This window comes from Bos indicus, chromosome 10, assembly GCF_029378745.1.
Source record: "Bos indicus isolate NIAB-ARS_2022 breed Sahiwal x Tharparkar chromosome 10, NIAB-ARS_B.indTharparkar_mat_pri_1.0, whole genome shotgun sequence".
In the NCBI taxonomy this organism is placed as follows: domain Eukaryota; kingdom Metazoa; phylum Chordata; class Mammalia; order Artiodactyla; family Bovidae; genus Bos; species Bos indicus.
Window position 1 is genome coordinate 81,314,178 of NC_091769.1, and position 25,730 is coordinate 81,339,907.

General features: G+C 43.8%; 1 protein-coding gene across 1 annotated transcript; it reads right to left on the minus strand.

Annotated features, from left to right (window-relative positions):
* Positions 1 to 940: 940 nt before the first annotated feature.
* On the minus strand, positions 941 to 24,036 carry SLC10A1 (solute carrier family 10 member 1). The gene is made up of 5 exons (XM_019969124.2): positions 23,350 to 24,036; positions 11,892 to 12,102; positions 4,953 to 5,131; positions 3,722 to 3,918; positions 941 to 1,952 (listed from the first exon to the last, which is right to left on the minus strand). The coding sequence occupies exons 1-5, from the start codon at positions 23,703 to 23,705 to the stop codon at positions 1,783 to 1,785; spliced, it is 1,113 nt and encodes a 370-aa protein (XP_019824683.1). The 5' UTR covers positions 23,706 to 24,036; the 3' UTR covers positions 941 to 1,782.
* Between the last annotated feature and the right edge of the window lie 1,694 nt (positions 24,037 to 25,730).

Consider the following 25,730-nt stretch of genomic DNA (forward strand, 5'->3'; position numbering starts at 1 on the left):
ACCTCTATCATTAAATACATAGTTATCAGTGGCTTATCACTCTTAATAGGATAAAGCGCTTTAAACTAATGGCAGAGATGACCAAGTTAATTTTGAATTGATAAGTTGGCCTGAATTCCGAGATACAGAACATCAGAAATAATGAGCGTGGCTGTAATCCTAAGCAAAGTTTTAGGACCAGGTTTTACAGTTAGTTGCTTCAGTTGTGTCCAACTTCAGGTTTTGTGTGGTGTGACGTAATTTTTTTTTTTTGCTGTGTTGTAAGGCATAAGAATCTTTGTTATCGGACAGGGATTGAACCCCTGCCCCCTGCAGTGGAAGTGTGAAGTCCTACTAATCACTGGACCACCAGGGAACTCCCTGTAATTACTTTTCTATATATAGTTGGCCCATGAACAATGCAGGTTTGATCTGCATGGGTTTGCTTATACACAGACTTTCAATAAATACCTCTTGCTGTATTCCATGGTCCATGGTTGGTTGAATCAGTTGATGTGAAATCTCAGATACAGAGAGCTGACTAAATTATACTTGAATTTTCAGCAACATGGAGATTGGCTATTCAGGGTTCAGCTTGGTCCTCTAAGGGAAATTTGAGTGTAATATATCTCAAGTTCAGCCATACTTAACTCAAAAAGCTGAACTTAATATTCTTCCTAACCAGGTCTAGTAGATGATGTCAGCTAGATACGAGAGAAAACAATTTGAACAGATAAGTAAATGTAGGTAGAATGTAAGGTTGATAGGTGGCAGATATCTTTACAATTTTTTAAAAAACAAATTAGCATTTTTAAGAGGTGGTTAATGACCCAAGTTGGTGTTCTGTTGGGAGTAGTGATAGTTCTGGAGATTTGCCAGATGGATGCAAAGATGTTTACTTGCCTTGGTTTCCATTGTACTTAATCACATTAAGGGATATGAAATTCACAAGGAATCGAGGTATAGTCAGCTGTTTGCAAGTGTTTTTATTTATCTTTGACTTAATGTGCCTGTGTGTGTATGTGTTTGCCTATGAGCAGTATAGAAAATGTCTAAATTTCATTGGGAAAAATTGGAAATTTAAGAATTTCAGTACTTTGAAGTTAGCAATCACTAATTTTGGCAATAGTTTACTCTCAATTTTAAATTTGAACATAACGTGAAAACTACTGATACCTAATGAATTGATGGGGTAGATTATTAGATTAGAGAAACTATTCTCTTGGTATTTATACTTCTCCTTCCTTTTCTTTTTTAAAGCTCTCTTCCAGAATTGTGTTCTCCAGAATGTCCTTTCATTTCAGAATGGTTGTGAGTTTGTCTTAGCCAGTTGGTGTCATGTTCTCAGTAGCTTTGGTGCCAATGATGTCAAAAGGGAAAGAATGGGATCTAGATTTTTCTAAATCTAAAGGTTAGAAATGACTTCTGAAGTCTACTAATCCTACAATACTCTGAGCGTCTTATTTCCCTTTTGGGTCACAAAACTGGGAACGGAATTTTAATATTTGATTTTAGGGTGAAAGCCCATTTACTGACCAGCTCAGAAATTGCTTTTTTATGCCTTTTAGGCACTGTTATAGGGATGCAAAGGCAGCTTTGGTGCCTGCCTTTGTAGGGCTGTCCTTGAATAAGTCTTTGATTTTTTAAAACAGGTATCAAGTCCTGAGCTGAGGACAGGTAAGCCTTGCGGGGTAGACTCCCACTTTGTTCTCCATGCAAGGCTTAATGATTCTGATAGTTTATGCTGGAAATGCTGGAGAGAGACTAATCACACCACAGGTGGATCCTCTTTCTGCTCTCTCTTCAGTTTGCCATGTTGAGTTGCTCAGTTGCCTTCTGACCAGAATCCAGCTCTTTGGGGAAGCCTGAAGTAAACCCAATATTGCACTCCTCCCCTTTGTAAGTGCCATTTCCCAGAGCTGTTGGGAGGGTTTCTTCAGTTGCATCAACTTTGTAGGTCATTTTTGTGTCATCTGTAAAGTTGAAAAGGGTCATGGGTTAGGAAGAACAAAAGAGTGATTAAGAAACTTGTTCTGTCTGGGGGATAATATCAACTTCCCTTAGGGTGTGCTGTTTTTTTTTCTCTTATCTCTTGACCACCTCTCTCCCCATGACTTAGTCAAACTGAGGAAAAATTAGGTTTCACCTCAACAACTCTAATGATAATACTCGTAACAAAGGGTCTAATAAAGAGCAGTAAGGTCTAGAGAGCACTGACTCTGCTTCACTCCGTCTCTATCATCTTAGTACAAGTGGTACAGTTGGGGAGTTGAGTCCATGTAAGCAATGGTTGACTTGCATTCTGGGACCAGTGGGGGCAGGGAGCAAAGCACTGTCAGTGAGAAGTCTTCCCAGAGGTGTTTCCATTACGCCTGTCGTGGTGTTGGGTTTACTTCTGCCTACATGGTGGTAGCAAGGAGAGATGCTTAGGGTTCACTTTTCCCATTTTCCCATCTTTCTAGAAGGGTCCAAAGCACAAAAACTGACAGATCCTTAAACTTGAACACTACTTGGGCCCAGACAGTATGTGAGATGAGTAATTTTCACTTAGTTTTCTCCCAAGGAATCTTCCTACATACATTGATTTCTAGAGCCAGAAGCTATAAAATATGGCCTCTTGGCATTTCAGCCCTTTCTGGTACTAAAACCGCAAGCCTGGGGATCTGGAATTTTTTTGTTAAGAGGGTGGAAATCTTGAATGGTAACAAATAGCTTGAGTTGATCTTAGAGAAGTATCAGACTGCATGCTTATCTATAGCTCTAGTTTTCAAGCAGAGCTGAGTAAAAATGGTTCATAAGTAATGATCAGTTATTTATTGGTTTCTTTTTGGCTGCTTGATAACCAAGATTACATCTTTTAAGTTACTGTAAGTCTTCATTTGCTACTGTAAGATAAATTCCACCAGGGTAAGTTTCTTTCTCCTAGGGTGTGATTCAGGCTCTGGGTCTTGAAGAGGTCTTAAGACATCTTCAAGTTTATAGGAAGTTGAGTCAGTTGAAGAATGAGTGGTTAAGATGAATATACTAATGTTTAGAGTTACAAAATACTGAAATATGTTACCAAATGAGATTGAGTTTTCTGGGTTTGAAAAAAGATACTGAAGAAAAAAAAAGATTTGATGTTCACTTTGAGGAAAGGAGTCAGTGGGCTTTCTTGAAGTTTGTATCTTGAAGAGAATGAATACTCTTGAGCATCTTAAAAAAGAGATGCTATGGGCTAGGAATTTGTTAATCCAGTAGTAATTAGATTAAATCTAGATTAGTAGTTGACTTATTGTTACTGTGTAACCAGAGTTGGAATCCTCATTTTTTGGTTCTGGTTTATTAGACTGCGTTGCTTTCATGTTTTCCCTCATAAAGCAATGCCAATGGTGCTGGGGCTCTGACCTGGTTTCATGGCTTGAGAACCTACTCTTAACACAGAATCTTACTGATCTCATAACCATGTAATGCTTAAGACAGTTCTGTCTGATTCATCCGCATGGTCTCCCCAGTTAAAGCAGCCCAAATCCCCTCTGTTCCATGAGGCAAAGTCCACAGCTTACTCTCCCAGCGAAAATGAGATGCACTAACTATGGGTAGTTTGATTCTTTGAAATTCCTTCCTGCACATTGGTGCTGTCTGGTTCCTAATGACTTTATGGGTTACAGCCCCTCTTGAAAGGTCCTTGCCAGAGACAGTTGCTGGTGAAATCATGTCCCAGGTGAGAGTAGAGCTCAAAGGGGAATGATTCAGTACTTACCTCTGGGAGTCTTGAATTTCTCATAGCACCTAAAGATGGCAACAAGGAGAAGCCCTTCTCCAACCTGGAAAATCATATACAGGAGAGGAAAGAAGAAAAGTGGTCCGATGACTTCAGGGGGGAAGGTCACATTGAGGATGGTGGAGCAGAGTTGAATATTTTGGCATCCAGTCTCCATGCTAACTGTGCGTTTGCATCTGTTTTGATTAAAAAACAACCAAATGCCTTCAGAGAAGGGACATAAGGGTGCAACTTCACTTGGTCATCTTTCTCCCAAATACTTTATAAGAGAGACTGACAGTCCAACACAGAAAGATGGAACTGAGCCATGTGCACAGGGTTTTGAGAAAAGTCAAATTGACCCATTTCTTAGGTCACTAATCCAGCTTTGTGGAAAATGGTGACTAGTAGGTCCATGTGGGGAGTTTTTAATGAGGGAATTTTTGATTAGCTTAGAAATCTACAGTTTGTCACTTGTGGAATTACCAAAATGAAGTTTGGGGAAAATGTCTGGCTACGGGGAGAAAAGATCTGAGCCAGTATTGTTCATTGGCACATGTTGAGTTACATACAGGACAATTAGGATTTCAGCATAAAGTAAAAGATTGTCTAAATGTCTGGGAACCTTGTTCTGTGGTCCGATTTCTGGCTTGGATGTCTTCACAACTGAAAGTTTGGTTCCATTATCTGCCTTGAGAACACATTCTCTTGCTTTACACTTTATGGGCTAAAGAATGTACTGTTACATTTAATACAACATTTTATTCACTGAATTGCAATTAGTGATTAAAATAGTTCTTTGCTAAAAAATTGTAAGCATGGTCTCTGCACATTTATTATAAAGTTGCCACCCCAAGGTGGTGTGTTACAACTAAAACCTAGACAGAAAAGGAGGCAAAGGGGAAGGGATCCTTTTCCTCATCAAGGCTTGTCATGAAGACATGGAGCTATTCCGCTGCCGTTTACTGCCAGGGAGTTGGGCAGGTGGTGGAGTCTAGGCTCTGCTAGGGAGCACTTCGCCATGAACTGTTCCTCTTTGTGTGATTAGATACCTTTGGATTTTGTTTCTCTGTGTTATTCATCCAGTACCTCCCCACTGTTCCTCAGTCCAATTGCCTTGTTCCATTTTTGCATTTGAATATATTGCTTAAAAATTATTTTCCCCAGATTGTGGATCTTATCTTTTTCCTGAAAGGCGTGGGACAGTGGGACCTAAAACAATAATACCTACCGTCCGTTGAGGCAAAAAAGAGCAGAGAGAAGGTAGCCTAGCAGGAAGCCGATGAAAGGCATCAGGGAGGAGGTGGCCAGCAAGTGTGGTGTCATGACAAATAAGATGCTCTTGCCCACGTTGATGGCGGAGAGCACTACAACAGCCACACTGCACAGAAGCAGGAGGATGATCCCTCCCTGCGAATAAGGACAAGAAGAAAAGGCAGTTAGAAGGGTGTGGGGATATGGAGGAGCGCAGAGAGCTAGGGAAGCGCTGGTGGATACCGAAGGTGGAAAACATTTTAATAAACATATTTGAAGTGAAAGGGAGTACGCAAGACCTTTATCATCATCTTGGATTTCTTACCTGTAGCTGGGCAGCTTGCTGGCGGTCATAGGTCTGATTACCTTGTTACTGAAAGCTCAGCCAGACATAGTTTCTGATAGACATCTCTGAGTAGCAGGTTTTCAGTGAAGTGCTGTGACTCTGAAGGATGAGACTATTCAGCCCTCCGGCAAAGTGGGTATTGTAAATGAAAGTTCTCTTTACGCATCCCAACAATGCTTTGGATGCTCTGGATATCTTGGAACTGAGTAGAAGCTGTTCTTAGAACTTGTGGTACTTGTCTTAAATACCTCTTTTATGGGTAGGGACTTCATCTATTTTAGGATGAATCTGATTTCTGGAAGTTGCCAAAAATCATTTGAAGCAATGCTGGTTAAAGCAGGTAATGAAGTCAGATAATGTGCTTTTAGATCTGAATGATGTATAGGGATGAGTGCTTTTCTTGAGTGACTTGCAAATTGGGATGATAGGAAAGTTCCTAAAAAGAGTTTCAAATAGCTCAGGTAATGAATCTTTAGAAACAGTGCAGGTCCACCCTACCCCAGGTGAGAGCTGTGAAAGCAACTGTCATCAGGAGCAATGGTATGTTTTTTTTTCTTTTAAGATTATGATTTTATAGTTGGATCTTCCATACCACTTAGAATTTTCAGTAGGCAATTTATCATGAAATTAGAATGTTAAGAATTTTCTCTACTAAGGAGGATTCAAGGTTTCAAAGAGTGTTACATGTCTGCATTTTAGAGTGACATCTAAACTGATGAAAATGCATGCATAAACTTAAGCTCTGTCCCTCTTATCTTCTGAGTTGTGGTGTTTAGTCACTAACTTGTGGCCGACTCTTTGCAACCCAATGGACTGCAACCACCAGGCTCCTCTGTCCATGGGATTTCCCAGGCAAGAATACTGGATGGGTTGCCATTTCCTTCTCCAGGTGATCTTCCTGACCCGGGGATTGAACCCTCATCTCCTGCACCAGCAGGCGGATTCTTTATCCCTGAGCTACCAGGGAAGCCTTTTCTGAAATACAAGTGTGTGCAGCAAACCTTCCTTGAACTTACTGTGTTCTGTAATGGTTATGGTTCCATTTCCAGCTCATTTCACACCTGTGTTTGGTATTTCCTAATGCAATTTTTTAAAAAAAATGTGGTAAAATATATAGAACACACAAGTTGTCATTTTAACCTTTTTTGAGTGTATAATTCAGTGGCATTAATTACATTCACAGTGTTGTCCTAGTGACAGTTTAACGTTTATTTATGTTGCTCTACTTGTAACTGCGCAGTTCGGTGTTTCTAAATCATGTTGCAACTGATAATCATATAAAACAGCACCTGTACTGTTGGTGGTCCTGTCCCAGGATAGGAAGGAATCTCACTAGTAATGACTTAAGTTTTATTGAGAGACTATTAACTGATACAACTGACAGGGAGGCCTGGAGTGCTGCAGTCCATGGGGTTGCAAGAAGTCAAACATGACTGAGTAACAACAAAAATTAACTGATAAACTGCTTAGTTCACCCTTGGGTTTTGAGTTAATTTCTCCTTTTGGATTTTTTGCCTCTTGGGTTTGTCCTCTACCTGATGTCCAGATTTTGTTCTGAAGAGGGTAATGAAGAATGTAGGAGGTATTGGGCTACAAGGATTGTGAATCCGGAAGCCCTCTTTGTCTGCGTGAGTATTAATCTCAAGCCCTCATTCTCATTCTCCCATTCTTGGGGCCTTTAGAGTGGTGGTGAGCATAGACATTGATGTGACCCAGGTGTGAAAACTGGCTTAGCCCTCCTCAAGATATGTAAACTGGTGAGTCCTTCAGCTTTTGGAATGAGGTTGACAACACAGCACCTAGCATCTTAGAACCACTGACTGCTTTGTAGCTTGTAGGGAAAGGAGTGGAGTGTAATATCTCACAGTTTCTTGTCACTCGGATCTCCTGTCCATGACCTCTTGCTAAGAAGAGAGGCCACAGTAGTTGTTTGTTCATAGGTGACCATGTTTTCTGTCACCTGCATTGCCCTGTCATTGCTGACTAAAGCTGTGATGAGTGTCTGTCCATTCATGGGCAGCCAGCTCAGCTTGCCAGGGATCCAGGAGATAACCTGGCCTAACTCTTCCCATGTAGGTGACCTGGTTGGTGAGCGACCCAACGAGGAAATCAATTCTCTCATTTAGGGAGTTTGTAGAGTTACAGAGAAGGGGAGGCAAGAGCAGAGACAAGTGTGAAAATTTTGACATGGAGGCCCGCAGGCTGCAGAAGTCACAAGGTGGCATAAACTGAGACAAAGGAGAGTCAAGTCTTCGGTCAGTAGCAACAGGTATGGGGAAAGCATAGGTAGTGTGGTTGAGTCAATGTCAGGGTGGGATCCTTATAATGAGAGTGGTGAGTGGCTTATGCTGAGTGGCACCTGGACTGTGTCATGCTCAGGTTCACCAACTTTCTAACCACATAGGCTTGAATAAACTCCTGCATGGGTGAGTTACAGTATTATTTGAATTACCTTTCCAAATGGTGAAAGTGTTGCTCAGTTGTGTCTGACTCTGTGACCCCCCTGTAGCTTGCCAGTATCCTCCGTTCATGGGATCTTCCAGGCAAGAACACTGGAGTGGGTTGCCAGTTCCTTCTCCAGGGGATCTTCTAGACCCAGGTCTCCCACATTGCAGGCAAATGCTTTACCATCTGAGCTACCAGGGTAGCCCAAATAGGGCATCCTTAAAATTGTATCTTGGTGTGTCCAAATGTGACCTCTCACTAGGGAATGCTACTGGTTGAGCAGAGTTTGAACAGATAGCTTCTGTCAGAGCCAGTTATCAGAAGTTGGGTAATTTTGATTTGAAAGTCTCTAGGAGTGTTCGGTATGCAAAGAAGCTGGGACAGTTGTTCCAGCTTGTAACTCACTACATTATGAATTGGGAAGATTAAGAATGAGCATAGTCCTCAAAGAAATGTAAAAGCAAGAAAATTTCAGCCTTTACATCTTGGCCACTCACTTTTATCTGCAACCTCATGGGAATGATATCTTGTTTGGGAGCAATTGATTAATGGAGCTGTTGCCCTTCTGCTTGTCTAACCTTGGAGGTTTGGCCAGCGGCAAAGCAGGTCCTAAGGTACACTTATATTTTATGTGATTCTTTGTTACTGGCTCCTGTCCTTCCTGTCCAGGTGTATCTCAGCCCTTTTAATGTTCTCTGGGGTCATTTACTGTAGAATTGAGTCATGGATGTGTAACAAAACAGGAATGAGAGACATTCCCTGGGCCTCAGTTATTCTATATATAAAATGAGAATAAGGCAGGAGACTACCTCATCTTGAAGCCCTCTCTAGCCTTAAGATCTGAGATTCTTTTTTCCATCCTCAGAACACTTTAAAAAAAAAAATTGAAGTGTACTTGATTTACAGTGTTGTGTTAATTTCTGCTGTACAGCAAAGTGACTCAGATACATTTCACATTCTTTTACATTTCCTCACAGGATAGTGAATATAGCTGACAGTGCTATGCAGTGGGCCCTTGTCCATCCATCTGTATACATCAGTTTACTAACCCCAAACCCCCATTCCATCCTTCTGTACTGCCCCTCTCCCTCTTGGCAACAAGTCTGTTCTCTATGTCTGTGAGCCTGTTTCTGTTTCACAGTTAAGTTCATTCATGTCATATTTTAGATTCCACGTATAAGTGATCTCTTAGAGTATTTGCCATTCTCAGAAGAATACTTAGATCAGGAGACACGTTATATCAGTTGCTTTTGGGGTTCTAGTCTCTGGTTTCACCTACAAAGTGGAGGAGGGCAAAGTTGCTTTAAGTGATATCGGGGTCATTTCACTTTTTTTTTTTTTTTTTGTGTCCTTAAAGATGTCTTTTTTTTTTTTTCATTTCACATTTTTATCTTCTGTGTGATATATTTTTCCTTTTGTTTCTACATTCCACAAGCTCTTCAGTAAGTGAGATGACAGGTTCATGTTTCTGGTTTTTTGTTTGTCTACTCATGTGTGGGAGAGACAGGATTTGTCCTCTATTCCTTTGTTTATTCTCAGGCATTAGATGTGAGTGTTAGAGAATTCAGTGTTAAGACACAGCCTTAGGATCTTCTTGCAGGTGTGTGGGGAATAAAAACAAGTGGTATTTTTAATACGAATACAATAAATGCTACAAGGATGTTGGGTGATGAGGGAGCAAATAGGACACACATTCTGTCCAAGCTTGTGGGTTGAGAACAGCTTCCCAGAGCAGGTGCTAATTGTGTTGAGACTTGAAGGATGTGTCCAGTTGAAAGGTGGTGGTGAGGGAGGTGGGATTTTGGAGAGAGGAGTATTCCAGGCAGAGGGAAGGGCATGTGCAAAGAAAAGAGCTAACACTGGAGAGGTTGGTTGAGACCAAATTAAGAAAGGGCTGAGGAGCCTCATGACTCGTGGGGTAGAATAAGGAACCAGTGAGGGGCTTTAAGCAATAGAGTGACATGATAGTTTGTTCTTTCCAGACTCAGGTTAAAATTAGGTAAGGGAACCAGGTTAGAAGACTGAGTAGCTTAGTGAGAGAGGAGAGTGGCCTGAATGAAGACAGTGGATATGGAGAAACATGGACTCAAGCAAAAGAAGGCAGAACTGGCAATTGGTGATTAGTGTGGGTGGGGAGGGAGAGAGGACGTGGAGAATGGCTTTCTGGTTTCTGGCTCAGGCAGTTGGGCACATTAAATGCTTCATTGAGATGACGACACAGGGAGGAGGGAAGAGCAAGTTTGAGGAAATGGTTTAAATTTAAAACATACTGAGTTTTAAATGCCTGAGGCATATTCAGTAGAAAGATTTGGTAGTTAATACATGGATTCTGGAGTCAGGAGAGCTGTGAGCGCTGAAGATACTGTTCTGGTGGTCATCAGCTTGTAGATGGCTGTTGAGATGGGCCAGATCTCATGGTGGGAAGGTCCCAGGCGTAGGTAAGAAAAGCAGAAACCTTGGGCTGAATGCAGAGAAGTAACCTTTGCCACAGGAACTCACAAGGGAGTTTGAAAAGAAATGCCAGAGAGGTGGTAGGAAAGCAGGTGCCCTGTCACTGAAGCTGAGGAGAAAGATTTCTGAGATGGAGGCAGTGGTCAGCCATATCAAAAACCACTAAAAGAATAGTTGAGACATGTCTGTTGGATTTGGTGAAGAAAGTGGAGCAAGGGGTCATCAAAATGTGAGTGGATGGGAGACTGAGGAGTAGACACTGATTGATGAGGGTTGTCACTGGAGAACAGCCCTGGGGGCTGGGTGGGAGTGGAAGGTAGGTGGGGGCAGTGGATGTCTGCTGGGAGCATGGCTAGGAAGGGGAGGAAAGACAGGTGTTGGCTGAAACAGGAAGTCCAGTCCAGTGACTACTTACTGAAAAAAAGGAGAGATGTAAACCAGAACTGATGTTGATTGGGAAGAATTAATACGGTGTCATTCTAAAAATGAGAGTGAGGAGGAGGCTGTGGGAATAAGAGGATGTGATGAATAAAAGATTACTGAGAAGCAAGGGTGAAAACAGAAGATGCTGTCCAGAGCAGAGTGGGGTGACCAGCCATTTGGCAGGAGACTTCACATCTTCCAACAGGTCGGGAGGGGAACTGTGGCCGTGGTATTAGGACTGCACCAGGGCAAGGGCAAAAATCTACCTTTGACAATGGCACTGTGAAAATGGAAAGACCCTGGAAATCTGACCAAACCTCTGTTCCAGGCCTAAAGCTGCTGCCAAGCCTTGCGCTTCCAAGTAGTGTACCCTGTAGACCGGCTCAAAGGCATAGATCCAGGGGCAGGAACAAAAACAGGCCTTCAGGATGCAGAGTTTATCCCGAGGACCAGGTTGGCACTTGGATCCCAGGGGTGAGCAGTGAACCAGAGGAGAGACTGATGGGGAGTGAGCTCCAAGGTCATAAGAGTTGGCAGAGGGAGCTCTCTAAGGGTCTGGTTTTTCCAAGGCAAGGCAGTGGTATGGTGCCCTCATGGCACTCCCCCACACCCTTTGGGACCAACTCTCCACTTCCTCCATCCCATTCCCAAAGCGCTGTGAGTGTGCCTCCCAGCTCTTCTGGTCTCTTCCCCTCCACCTTCTTATCTAGTCAGCCATGTTTGCCTTTGGTCTCCCTCTGAACTCCTCTATTCAGACATTTCCTTAGGCTTACCCAAATCTGACCCTTTATTCATGGTCTCGCTCAAGACCACCCCTCCTTCCATCCTCCAGAGAAGCCTTTCTTGACTACCTGGCCCTTCTTAACCTTACCTTCCTTGCATTCTGCCAATGCCTGACTATACACTCTTGTGTCTTGTTTCTCACGTGTTACTGATTTTCTGTGATTAAACTCTTTGAGGACAGTGAATCCTTAGTAGCATAAAACGTAACATCTAGTAGGTACATGATAAAAGCTTAATTATCAAAATGGTTGTATGTTGTGTGTGGTGTTTTCCTTTTTTTCCTGCTAACGCTTCAAAAATACTCTCATATGCATTACAATCTCATGAAGTAGGTTGTATCAATAGCAGACTTTTTTTTTAATCAAGGAAAGAAAACTGACACAGAAGAAGCCCAAATGACTCGGATCAAGCCATTTACTGCTATGATGGTGGGGTTCTCACTCCCTGCCCAGACCCCCAGGTTCTTACCTTGGTGACATAGCGTACGTATTGTGGCCGTTTGGATTTGAGGATGATGCCTATGGTGCAAGGGATGAGAATCAGGATCAGTGATATCATGATGCCGCCGTAGGGCACCTTGTCCTTCAGGGACCCATCATAGATGCCCCTGGAGTAAAGGTACAGGAGGAGGGGCATCATGCCCAGGGCGAAGAAGGTGGAGCAGGTGGTCATCACGATGCTGAGAGGGAGACATAGGAAAAATGGAGAGAGAGAGGGCGCTCATTAATTCAGGCATACCTCATTTTATTGCAGTTCACAGTTGTGTTTTTATAAATGAGCCTTCATGGCAGTCCTGCATCAAGCAAGTCTATTGGTGCTGTTTTTCCAACAGCATTTGCTCACTTGGTGTCTCGTCGTGTTTTAGCAAGTCTTGCAGTATTTCACGCTTTTTCATTGTATTTGTCACAGTGATTTTTGATATTACTATTGTAATTGTTTAGGGGCACTGTGAGTCATGCTCATGTAAGATGGTGAATTTCAAGGATATAAATGTGTGTGTTTTGACTGCTCCCCCTTTTCTCTCTCCTCAAGCCTCCTTGTTTCTTGAGACATAATACTGAAATTAGGCCAATTACAAACCCCACACTGGTCTCTTAAGTGTTCAAGTGAAAGGTAGGGTCAGATGTCTCTTATGTTTTTAAGTTAAAAGGTAGAAATGTTTACTCTTAGGAGATTCTGTGGAAATCCCAGGCAGGCTGAAGGCCAGGCCTCTTGCACCAAACGCCAGTTGTAAGTGCAAGGGCAAAGTTCTTGAAGAAAATTATAAGTGCTACCCTAGTGAACTTACGAATGAGAAGAAAGCAAAACAGCCTTATGGAGAAAGTTGTAGTGATCTAAAGAGACCATCAAACCAGCCACAACAGTCCTTTAAGCCAAAGCTTGATCCAGATCAAGGCCTGAACTCTCTTCAATTCTAGGAAGGCTCAGAGAGGTGAGGAATCTGCAGAAGAAACATGGATGTTTCTTGCCATATGCATATATGTGCAAGTGCAGGGTGAAGCAGCAAGTTATCCAGAAGATCTTCCTAAGATCATCAGTGAAGATGGCCATGCTAAAGAGATTTTCAGTGCAGATGAAACAGTGTTCTATCAGAAGAAGATGCATCTACAGCTGCCATAGATAGTAACTCCTCTGATGGATCTGTGCAAAATTAACAAAATCTTCAGGAAAGGATTCACTATTCTAGATGGCCATTCATGATTCCTGGAAAGAGGTCAAAATATCAGTGTTACAGGAGTTTAAAAGAAGTTAATTTCAAGCCTCGTGGATGACTGAGCAATTCAAGACTAGAGGAGGAAGCAACTACAGACGTGACTGTGGTGAAAATAGCAAGAACTAGAAGTGGAGCCTGAAAATGTGACTGAATTGCTGCAACGCATGGTAAAACTTGAATGGATAAGGAGTTGCTTCTTGAAATTGCCACAGCCACCCTCACCTTCAGCAGCCACCATCCTGATCAACATTGAGGCAACACCCTTTACTGGCAAAAACATTACAACTTGCTGAAGGCTCAGATCATGGTTAGCATTTCTTAGCAATAAAGTATTTTTAAATTAAGATATGCAAATTTTTTTAGACACAATGCTATTGTACCTTTAATAAGTCACAGTATAGTTTAAAAGTAACATGTATATGCACCAGGAAACCAAAAAATCCACATGACTTACATTATTGTGATATTCTGCTTTATGGTAGTGGTAGGGAAATGAATTTGCAGTATCTCCAGGGTATGCCTGTACTATTTGTGGAGTGCCTGCTGTGTGCCAGGCGTGGCGTGAAGAATCTTACATGCATTGCTTTGTTTCCTCTTCCCAGTAGTTTGAGGAGGTAAGCATACGATCTCCTTTTTACTGATGAAGAGGAAGCTGGGGACTTGAAGGATCACAAAGGTGGGAAGGCTGAGATTTGAACCCAGGTCCCTGTACACTTCACTGTGAAAGGAGCCATTTTGATCTCCTCCGTAATAGAACTCTTTTTGCTCTCTATACTTGTACATATGCACAGCCCATTTTGAAAAAAGCTGTGCGATCCCATCACTAACTATAGCCCGTTGGGTTGTAGAATAACACCTGATCTACAGTGGCTAAGTGCCTGCCTTTAGAGTCTAGGGCATGGCTGGACATAGTGGTTCTGACTAAAATAACAAAGATTAAGCACATCAAGAACATTTTCTCTCAGGGAGTTTGAACGTATACACAATTATAGAGCACTTGGTCTTTGAGAGTGGGTGGCATGGGAGGGATTTCAAAAACCAAAAAAACATGCAAAGAAAAAGCAGTAAACAGAGGTTATGATTAAGTGTGAAAGTCACTCAGTCTTATCTGACTCTTTGCGACCCATAGTCCATGGGATTCTCCAGGCCAGAATACTGGAGTGGGTAACCTTTCCCTTCTCCAGGGGATCTTCCCAACCCAGGATTGAACCCAGGTCTCCCACATTGCAGGTGGATTCTTGACCAGCTGAGCCACGAGGGAAGCCCATGTGATTAAGAGGACTGTGTAAAAAAAAAAGTTGATGAAGGAGCACAATAGTGGAGTATTAGAGAAGGCAGCAACAGAGTTAGCCACTGTCAAGTGACAAGATAATCTGGTCATCAGACCTGTTTTCTATCTTGAATAATAATCTAGTCCCCAACACTTGAGGACTTCTTAGGTGGTGCTAGTGGTAAAGAACCTGCCTGCCAATAAAGGAGATGTAAGAGATGTGGGTTCGATCCCTAGGTTGGGAAGATCCCCTGGAGGAGGGCATGGCAGCCCACTCCAGTACCCTTGCCTGGACATTCCCACGGAGCCTGGCAGGCTACATTCCTGTCCAGGAGTCACAAAGAGTTGCACACAACTGAAGCAGCATGCACACGTACACACACCCAACATTGATATTCTCATGTCCTTTATGTTTTGGCTTATCTTTAACATTATTTAAGATAAATTGTGAGTTTCAGATCCTGAATAACAATGTATCTTCCCAGTTCTCATTTGTATCCTAACTGCCCTGTTGCTGTCTGCATTTGGAATCTCATCCTTGTTAGTCTCAGAACACTGTAGGAAGAGGCCCTTCAGAAAGACCAACGGGGAGAGGAAGCTGCTAGGGAACATCTTGGATTTGTAGACATTTACTTTACAATATATGCTTTGGCGTCCATTCTAGTGAGAAGGTTGGGGATGAGGGCTTGATATGACCATCAACTACATCCTAGTCCAAAGGGTCTGGAGTACAGCCATCAAGAACATAATTGGTGGATATATCACAAGGAGTCAGAAGCTGAGGAGAGACCCTCAAAAGATACTGTGGACTGAATAATGGGAACCTCCCCCCAACATAGTCATGAACACCTATAACACTTAAGCACATACTCCATCCTGTAAGAAACTGAGGGGAGGTTTCCAGAGACTAGAAACAAAAGAATGTCGAGTAGTAGGTAGGCTTGTGCTGAAGCTGCAGCATGTGGAGGAGTAGATGGTAGGGTGTTAGTCTTGGTAATCTGGTGTTTAGGTTTTAATACCCAAGGGAGGGGCCAGAATTGAGACTTTAAGCCTATGAAAAAAGGAGAGGTGAAACAAATGTTTACTCAGTAATCAATACTCCAAAAGGACTACTGGAAAAACAGAACATGTAATTCTCTTATGGGTTGAATATGAACTCATAATGGAAAAAGGAAGAATATAGTATTTTAAAATATGGGGAGATGACAGAGGATGAGATGGTTGGATGGCATCACCAACTCTTGAACAAGCTCTGGGAGTTGGTGATGGACAGGAAGAGCCTGATGTGCTGCAGTCCATGGGGTCGCAAAGAGTTTGACATGACTGAGCAACTGAACTGAACTGACTTTGGATTATGCAATGATTTCTTAGATGTGATACCTAAAGCACAGGTAACCAAAGGAAAAACAGGTAACTTTGACTTCAAAACCTAAAAAACTGCTTCAAAGGATACTCAAAATAAGTCTCCCACATAACGGGAGAAAATATTTGCAAATCGTGCAAGTGCCCAGTATCCAGAATATATAAAGAACTCGTAATTCAATAGCTAAAAAACTCCAAATAACTCAATTTAAAAATGGGCAAAGGACTTGAATAGGCATTTCTCCAAAGAAACACAGTTAGCCAACAAGCACATGAAAAGATGCTCGACACCATTAGTTATAAAAGAAATACAAATTAAAACTGATAATGAAATGATAAAGTGGTAATGAGATACCACTTCACACCCACTAGCGGAGCTAAGCAATAAAAATGATAAGTCTCGGTGAGAATATGGAGAAAGTACATACAAGTGTTCAGAGCAACATTAGTTACAGCTGAAAAGTGGAAAATAAAATATTGATGGATAAGCAAATTGTGGTGTATTCATGTAATTGAATGTTCTTCAGCCATAAAAAGCAATGAAGTACCACTATATATCAGCTATCACAAAGATGAATCTTGAAAGCATGGCAAGTGAAGGAATCAAAAACATGAAAGGCTAGGTATTATATGATTCCATTTACATGAAATCCCTAGGGACAGAAAATAGATTTGTGGTTGCTGGGGGCTGGAGAGAGAGAATGGGGAGTGACTACTAATGTGTTTAGGTTTCTTTGGAGGATGATTAAAATGTTTGGGAATTGGTGGTGATAGTTGTACAGTGTGAATATACTATAAACTACTGATTTTAAAAAGGTGAATTTTATGGTGTGTGAATTATATCTTAAAAATATTAAAAATCTAGAGGACAAAATTCATCCTTAAGAGGAAAATTTATAGCTTGAAATGTTTATAAAGGAAAAGAAGAAAGATTAAAAATTAATGAGCTAAGCATTTTATTCAAGAGTTGGAAAGAGAAACAAACCCAGTGAAAGAGAAAATATTAAAGATGAGAGAATAACCTTTAAAAATGATATAAATTGAGAATCAATTACACCAAGAGCAGGTTCTTTACAAAGTCCGATAATATAAATACTTGTGGCGAGGCTAGCCAAGAAAAAGGAAAATGGGCACAAATTGATCTTAGCATGAATGCAAAAAGAAATACAATTTCCGATACAATAGAGATTTTAGAGGACCATAGAAGAAATCAAGGATAGTCTTATATTTTCATTTTTCTATTCAGACTGAATGGACAATTTCCTGGGAAATCTACAAAAACTTAAAATGAAGTTGAAAACCTGAATCAATTTAGACTCACTAAAGACATTTAGTAAACACTTTGAAACCTATTATCCAAACAAACCTCACACAAAATGTATATGATTTTATAGTAGAGTTCTGCTAAATATTCAAAGTATAGATCGTTTCAGAGTAAAGAAAGGGGAAACATGCCCCAAATTATATATGATTAGTATGAGTTTAGAACCAAAGGTAAAAAAGTCACATTATGAGAAAGGAAAATTAGGGACCATTCTCATTTACAAACACAGGAGCAAAAGTCACAAAATGTTACCTAGTGAATCTAGCTATGCCTTTATAAAATAATACAATGAACAAAATGGGTTTATCCCAGCAATATAAAAATGGTTTAATATTAGGCAATCTACTGATATGTATCACTGCATTATTGGATTAAAGAAAAAAATGGTATAGAAAAGTGTCATTCAACAAAATCCAGTGTTCATGCATGGTAAAAATCACCACACTAGCAACAGAATGGATTCCCTTAACCTGAAAAGGATTATCTGTCCAAAAAATCTACAAGAAATAGAAAACCTAATGGTGAAAAATTAGAGGAATAAAGGAAGGATACCTGTTCTCATCACATCACCTGCTGTAAATTATAGTTTGTACGTCTTCGCTAGCATTGCAAAACGAGATAGGAAAACTAGATAGAGGGGAAAGGAAGAAACTAAAATAAGCCGATGATAGAACTGTCCACAGAGGAAATTCAAGTGAATTTCTATTTTAACTAGTAAATAGAATCCATGAAATTCTGAATACATTAGCAATAAAAAAAATCAATTAAAAATTACTACAAAAAATTATTAGTAAATGAATTTTTAATTATATGGAAGAACTTCCTAATATGAAATGATTGAATGAAAGGAAACCTATACCAGTTTTGTGGATGGGAAGATTCAGTATTGATTTATAAATTTAATGCAAACTTAACCAAACTTTCAGAAATAACTTTTGTCGACTTGAGAGTTAGTCTCAAAATTCAAATGAATGAGTAAAAGGTCAAAAATAATTAACATAATTTCCAAGAATAACAAGGTAGGGCAACTCCTTTCACTTATCAAAATTTACCATAGAGTTATAAAAGAAAATGTGATATTGGTACAAGAATAGCCACATAGAAGAGAGATCTCAGACATAAACCCATGCTTATTTGAGCATCTGATCAACAAGAGGTGGTGTTACAAGTTGCTGGAAAAAAATTCACTGATCCTAGGAATTTTTTCTATTCAGGTGGAAAAGATACAATTAGATCACAGAATACATACTAATAAATTAAAGATCTTCATGTGAGATGCAAAGCTTTAAAACTTTTCAAACATAGGTGAATGTATATATGACCTTGAAGGCAGTAAAGTGTTTGTTAAATAATCCCCAAAATATAAAATGTCAAGGGAAAATATTAATACAGTTGGTTAAGTTAAAATACACAGTTTTATATCATTATCAAAACATAAGGATAAGCCCCAAACTATGAGTAGACTGTTGAAACATGTAAAAACAACAAATGACTACCAATTATTAAGAAGGAAGCACCACCATCCCATAGAAAAATACGCAAAGGGCATTATTTTCAGAAAGGACACCCAAATGGCCAACGAGATTTGAATAGGTGCTAGACCTCCCATGAAAGTGAAAGTTGCTCAGTTGTGTCCGACTCTGTGACTTCGTGGACTGTCCATGGAATTCTCCAGGCCAGATACTGGAGTGGGTAGCCTTTCTCTTCTCCAGGGGATCTTCCTGACCCAGGAATCGAACCCAGGTCTCCTGCATTGCAGGTGGATTCTTTACTAGCTGAGCTATCAGGGAAGCCTATGATGAATTAAATTTAAAACCACCATGACATTTCATTTTATACAGATGATGACACAGAGAAACAGGGATCTTCATACACTGCCCTGGGGAGTGAGATGTAGAACAACTAGTCTGGATAGATGAAGACGTGTGAACCTCAAGACCCAGCAGTCCTGTGTTCCTGTATGCTCTCACATGTGATCATAGGGGTAGCAGGCACAAGACTTGCTTAAACAGGAAAGCCGCATAAACGCCTGCCAACAGGACAATGCAAACAAACTATGGTGGTTGCGGTTTAGTCACTAAGCCGTATCTGACTCTTGCAGCCCTGTGGACTGTAGCCTGCCAGGCTCCTCTGTCCATAGAATTTTCCAGGCAAGAATACTGGAGTGGGTTGCCATTTCCTTCTCCAGGGGCTCTTCCTGACCGGGGATTGAACCCGGGTCTCCTTCACTGCAGGCATACTCTTAACTGACTGAGCTACCAGGGAAGCCTGGTACAAACTATTCTGCAGTTCAAATGCACAAAATAGCTCTTTTATTTTTAAACCTATCATCTCAAAGAAAGCAAGTTGTCAAATGATATGGGTAGTATGATACAGTTCATATAAAGTTTAAAAACAACAAATGCAGGAGTGTATCTTGCTGGTGGATATATACATACATAGTAATAGTATAATATAAAATATAAAAGGGTTTGTGGAAGGGCTGAAAGTCAAATCCTGGGAGGTGCTCCTTGAGTGTAGGAAGAGGGGAATGAGATTGGGGAGGGCATTCGGTAGGCTACACAGCGCTTAGCTGTTGACCTCTGCCTAGGAGAAAGGCCACACATGAAACTCGTGTGCTTGTTTTGATGACCTTGAACAGGAGTCATGCTTGCTTTGGCTCGGCATGTCGGGAGCTTTGGAATTTGCTCTGGGACTTGGTGTGCCTTGTGCACTGGCGTGTGTGTGGGAGCCGTGCTCCCAGACCTCCGGATACCTCCTCCGCCCGTGCAAGGGCTTGGCTCTTGGCCTACATTTCTGGTATCTGTAATGGTTGTGATCCTGTTACCCTGAAGGGCAGTGCTGGGAGGGCAGTCCTGTTGTAGCTCTGAGACGAACCTGTCATGTAGTAACATTGTGAATCTGGATTGCAAGCGGATTCTTTACCAGCTAAGCTACCAGGGAAGCTGGCAACCCTTCTACATCAGAATTAAGATATGGTCCAGGTTTCTGTCTATAGGACCCAGAGTCTGCTATGGACCTTGTCTAGGGGTCCAGGGACCAGGGGGAATGGAGCACATTTCTTTTTTTTTTTTAAACCTTCCTGCTTAAATTCTCAGAGCCCTCCACACAGCCTGCTTTGGGGCAACTGTATATACCCTGCTTGAGGGACAGGTTTTGAGCTCCTGTTAACAGAGGCACTGGCAGCAGAAGCTGAGGGAGCTGTGAGGGAACCGGTCAGTCTCTGTGGTGAAGTGGGAGACTTCGGGGAACCTGAGTAGCTTCTGTCTCCTGCCTAGTCTTTCATGGTGGGGAGAACTGTGAGAATCCTTGGGTTGTCTCCACAGCCATTGGCTCTGCTGTCTGCTGTAGGCTGGATGAGGGGTGGGGGTGAGCAGGTGAACTCGAGGCGTGGCATAGGTGGTCATCAAAGGGGCCCAGTTCTCACTGTCCCTCTCTTCTCTGTCCCTCAGGGAGGGCAATTTCTCTTGCCTGTGGGTCCACTGTCTTTTTTGAAGCATGACTCTCGGCATCCTAGAGGAAAGAGCTGCTGTGCCTGGCTGCCTTGAGAGGTCCACCGGGGGAGGGGGCACCCAGCCTTCTGGAATGTTCCTTCTCCCCCTTCACCCATGAGGATCTCCCTCAGCCTCACTCCAGCCGTGAAGCAGAATGACTGGCAAGAGAGACCCCGGGACTGGCTCCGGACACAGCTTGCCCACAGATTCTCGGGAAGCCTCTAGCAAGTCTCTGGACTTCAGCTTTCTCACGTGTAAAGTGGAATTGGTCTCAACACTCCTTTCTAGTCCACATGGGAATAGCATGGTATCGTACACAGGCCTCAAACCCACAGCCTCTGGGTGGCATCTGGGCCTCTGACATGTACAGTTTGGCTTGCACAGTGTTTTAAAAAATTTGAAATCATTGCCAACAATTAAAAATTTGGAGATTTCACCTTCAAAGGGAGATTCTGTCTTCTCCTGAAAAGCAGGAAGCTATGCCAGCCATGAGTTCCTAATCCCACAATAGCCATGGCAGAGATGGATGGCATATGCCCTGTGCAGGGAGGCCCACACCTCAGAGGCTGGCGGTCATCCTCCAGCCACACTGGGCATTGAAGATATTTGAGTGAAAGCACAGGCTTTGGAGCCCCCAGGCCTCGGATAAATGTATTAACCTCTCTAAAGCTCAGTTTTCTTGTCTCTAGAATGGAGCTCCTTATAGCACCTCCTCATGGAAGCCGTATCAGGATCCCATGTAGAGCCTTTGGCCCATTGCCAGTCTGTCTTTTATTATCAGCACCATTATCATTACTATAATACCTGTAACAAGTTGTCTCAGGTGAACTCAATCTGGAATTTGAAGTTTCTGGCAGCTTGTGATGGTGGAGGGTGAGTGGGGTCAGAGGGCTGGTTTCATGTACATGGGAGGTTGGTCTGTGGGAAGGGGCTTTATGGCAGAAGGTGGCTGTCCTGCAAAGTATTATCTCTTGAGGGGCCTAGGTGGAGGTGACAGGTCCCAGGTGCCCAGACCAGGAGCCTGAGCAAGACAGTGAGTCACTGGAGGCGTCACTGGTGGAGTCCTAGAGCCTCCGAAAAGCAGGCATTGCCAAAGGGACCTTATTGGCACTCACTGGCTCAAGAGACTGGGACATCTGGTCACTCACACTTAGAGACTCCCCTACTGTGCTTTAACACTGCCTCCCACCTCCCCACCCGCCCGCGCAGCTCTACTGATACAGAGCCATAAGGCCCTGAGTACCCTGCCAGGCTCCTCTGTCCATGGGGATTCTCCAGGCAGGAATACTGGAGTGGGTTGCCATGCTCTCCTCCAGGAGATCTTCCCAACCCAGAGATCGAACCCAGGTCTCCCGCATTGCAGGTGGATTCTTTACCAGCTAAGCTACCAGGCAAGGTTGCAGCCCTTCTACGTCAGAATTAAGATATGGTTCAGGTTTCTCTGTATGGGACACAGAGGCTGCATTGGGCCTTGTCTAGATCAGGTCAGGGGCTTGTCTTGCTGCAGGAAGGACCTAGATCAGATAAGGGGAAGAACTTCCTCACAGTGAGGTAGTTGAATACTGGACATGTTCCCGTGAGAGACTGTACAAGCCAGGCTCTCTCTCCATCAAACACCTCAGTGAGTGTTGAATTATATGGGTGGAGAGTCCAGAGCTTCTCAGGCGGCAGGTCCAGGTAACCCCCCATGATCACTATCATTTTTTCATTCAAGTATCAGCTCCAGCATCACTTGGCATCACCAGGAAGAGGATTCCCTACTTGGCTGGTTTCCTTAGTACAGTTCAGTCAGGGGCAGGGTAGTGACAGGCACAAGCAGATGGACTGTCTTGAATTTACTGCCCTGCCTGGCATGGAATAGCCTCTCCACTGAGGACTGAACCATAAGAGACAGGCTTGAGATGGACAATTAAGTAAGAGCCAGAGCTTTTATGCTGGTGAGTTTTCTTCAGCCAGCAGAAGCTGCTGCTGGAGCTGGAGCTAGTCTGACGTGGCTTTGCCCTGGGAAACATTCCAGACCAGAGTCCCACCTCTTTGGAAGGACGGGTATTCAGCTGCCCCCTGCAGGATTCCACCCTCACTGACTTCTGCTGTAATGGTTTGGGTGTGGGGATGCTGCTGTTGCCTCCTCCCAGTTTGGCTGAGGTGAGGCTTGTCCTGACATGGGACCCTGACCTGGTGCTGGGGGACTCCAGGATCTACCTGGCTGTGTCTTTGCGCTGAAGTGTTCTTGCCTCTGATGGGTGGAGAGGGGAGGTTCAGAGAGGACAGCCCACTTGCACAGACAGTTGGGGGGATCTTTGGCAATTCCTTCCTGGTCTGCAGGAACTGGAGGTGCTCTTTGGTTCTGAGCCGCCTTGATCTCCTTGGAGATCTTTGGGACTAATCTGCACTCCCTTTCGTATCTCTGGCCTTGAAGCAGAATTCTGCCTACCCTGGCAGATGGGTGAAAGTTCACCAGAGGTCCCTTTGCTTTAAATCAATACAGTATTCCTTCAAGACAGTCCTTGTGCCATTTGAGACAACCCTGGGAGTAGGGGCGGGGTCTCTCCAGGATGTCCCTGGACCAGCTGAGCCCCTTTGGCTTGGAGCCTAAGCCAAGATGTACCCCAGCGTCTGCCCCCAGCCCAGTGTTAGCTTTTGAGCATAAATGGCTGCCACCCCCTGCCCTAACACCCTCCCAGCCCCCATTCACTCCCCTCCTGGCTCTTTGCCTTGACTGCAATCTCCCCAGGTAGCTCCCTTCTCACCCCCAGTCCTACCTCAGGTTCATGTCCCCCTTGATGGCCAGGGCAAAGACGTTGGAGAGGTTCCCCCCCGGTGAGCAGCCGCAGATCAGGATGGCTAGGGCCTCGACGTTATTCAGCTGGAAGAACTTGCCCAGTCCAAAGGCAGTGAGGGGCATGATGCCAAACTGCGCCACCAGAGCGACGGCCAGCCCCTTGGGCCTCCAGAAGTGCGCCTTGATCTTGCTGAACTCCATGGTGCAACCCAGCGAGAGCATGATGGTTAACAGCATGATCACCAGAATGACACTCAGCGCCCGGTCGGTGGGCCGCTTGCCAAAGTTGTGCGGGAGGGAGAAGTTGAACGGGGAAGATTCGTTGAAGGCCTCCATCCTCCTGGACGGCAGTGGTGCAAGAAAGGCTGAAGACCCTGCGCACCCCTGGTTGGTCTACTGACTCCCTGCCCTGCCCAGTCCTTGCTGGGTGCCTTCCTCAATCACTTCCCAGGGCAGGGAGCTTCAAGGCAAAATGTAGATCTGAGCAAATAGAAGGATTATGCAACTGGCTGTTCTTTCTCTGGCTTTGGCCGCAAAAGAGAGAGAGAGTGTGCCCAGAGCCTTTTCTGTAGGGCTGTTCTTGCCCCTCCTGAATTCCTCAGCCTCTTCTGCCTTCCTGGGTGCCACTAACACCTCTTCTCACCTCCTGGCTGCTTCTGGGACAAGAGGCCTTATATCTCTTCTCCACATCCCCTCACTGCTCCCCCCCTCCCACTTCCGAGCACGCCCACAGGCACTGTGTCCTGAGGACCGATCTGGGTCCAGCCCCTCTCATTCTCTGCTCAGTCCCAGAGGCCACAGTTTCTCATTCAGGGGAAGGTGCCTCCCCTTGTCCAGACCCAAGGAAGTAACAAGCGTTGAATTTTACCTTTCCTTCTTGGAAAGGAGGTTGTGGGACAGAGGACAGGTGAATTACTGGCTTCTAGATGTGTCCACGACCCTTCTCCTGGAAGAGGAGAAGTGCCTGTGTCCTTCCTACTCAGGCTGGGAAACCCTTGTCTTAACCCCAAACCTGGCCACACAAGTTCTTGGGGAGGAACATGCCCCCAAGCAGGCTTACCACCAGGGAGGAGCCTGATGGGATGACCCAGGGGCTCGCAGGAAGCCTGGAAGCACTTTGCCCAAAGGGCAGCTCTGAGGGAACCCTGGCAGGGGAGATGTATTGCAGTCAACAGCCCGAGGAGCCCTGCTGCTTGGGAGACTTGCCTAGAAGGAAGCAGGAATGCAGGTTTTTCTTTCTGATTTCCGGACTGCTCTACTTTTGCTCTGCACCTATCCGGGAGCGAGGTTCTGGATGAAGGTGACAGTGGACAGAGGCAGGCACACCTGCTGGTCGGGGTGGGGGGGGGCGTGGCCTAGGTCTCTCTCCTCCCATTGAAGCTTGCAAAGTCAAGCATCTTCAGCGAGGGACAAGGAGCAGCATCAAAAGAATTGCCTCTAGCTTGGGCTGGAATCCAAGGGGCCTGAATGGGATCTCCTGTCTTCATCTTTGCTGAAACACGAGATAAGGCTTTCTGTGTGAGGCTCCAGAGGATACAACAGGGACCAAAATGTGAAACACTCTGTACGGAGGGTTGAGACAGATTTTGTCTTGATATGAGGAACCACCCAAAAATTCCAGCTCTCCACTAATGGCCCTAGGGCCTCCTGAATCCTGCATAGATAAGGGTTGAGGGATAGGATCTGCACATCGTGTGCTCAAGAAGGCTGCTTTCTGGAGTTTTGCAGGTCACAGAGCTATACACTGTGAATTCAGTTCAGTTCAGTTCAATCCGACTCTTTGTGACCCCATGAATCGCAGCACGCCAGGCCTCCCTGTCCATCACCAACTCCCGGAGTTCACTGAGACTTACCTCCATCAAGTCAGTGATACCATCCAGCCATCTCATCCTCTGTTGTCCCCTTCTCCTCCTGCCCCCAATCCCTCCCAGCATCAGAGTCTTTTCCAATGAGTCAACTCTTCGCATCAGGTGGCCAAAGTACTGGAGTTTCAGCTTTAGCATCATTCCTTCCAAAGAAATCCCAGGGCTGATCTCCTTCAGAATGGACTGGTTAGATCTCCTTGCAGTCCAAGGGACTCTCAAGAGTCTTCTCCAACACCACAGTTCAAAAGCATCAATTCTTTGGCGCTCAACCTTATTCACAGTCCAACTCTCACATCCATACATGACCACAGGAAAAACCACAGCCTTGACTAGACAGACCTTTGTTGGCAAAGTAACATCTCTGCTTTTGAATATGCTATCTAGGTTGGTCATAACTTTCCTTCCAAGGAGTAAGCATCTTTTAATTTCATGGCTGCAGTCACCATCTGCAGTGATTTTGGAGCCCCAAAAAATAAAGTCTGCCACTGTTTCCACT

What these genes read in the sequence shown, in the direction of transcription:
- SLC10A1 (XM_019969124.2), bottom strand. Translation starts at nt 23,705, where the DNA reads ATGGAGGCCTTCAACGAATCTTCCCCGTTCAACTTCTCCCTCCCGCAC. An exon ending in AAGGGGGACATGAACCTGAG is followed by an intron (nt 12,103 to 23,349) that starts GTAGGACTGGGG and finishes TCTCCCTCTCAG; the next exon opens with CATCGTGATGACCACCTGCT. An exon ending in GAAATTCAAGACTCCCAGAG is followed by an intron (nt 1,953 to 3,721) that starts GTAAGTACTGAA and finishes TCAACTTTACAG; the next exon opens with ATGACACAAAAATGACCTAC.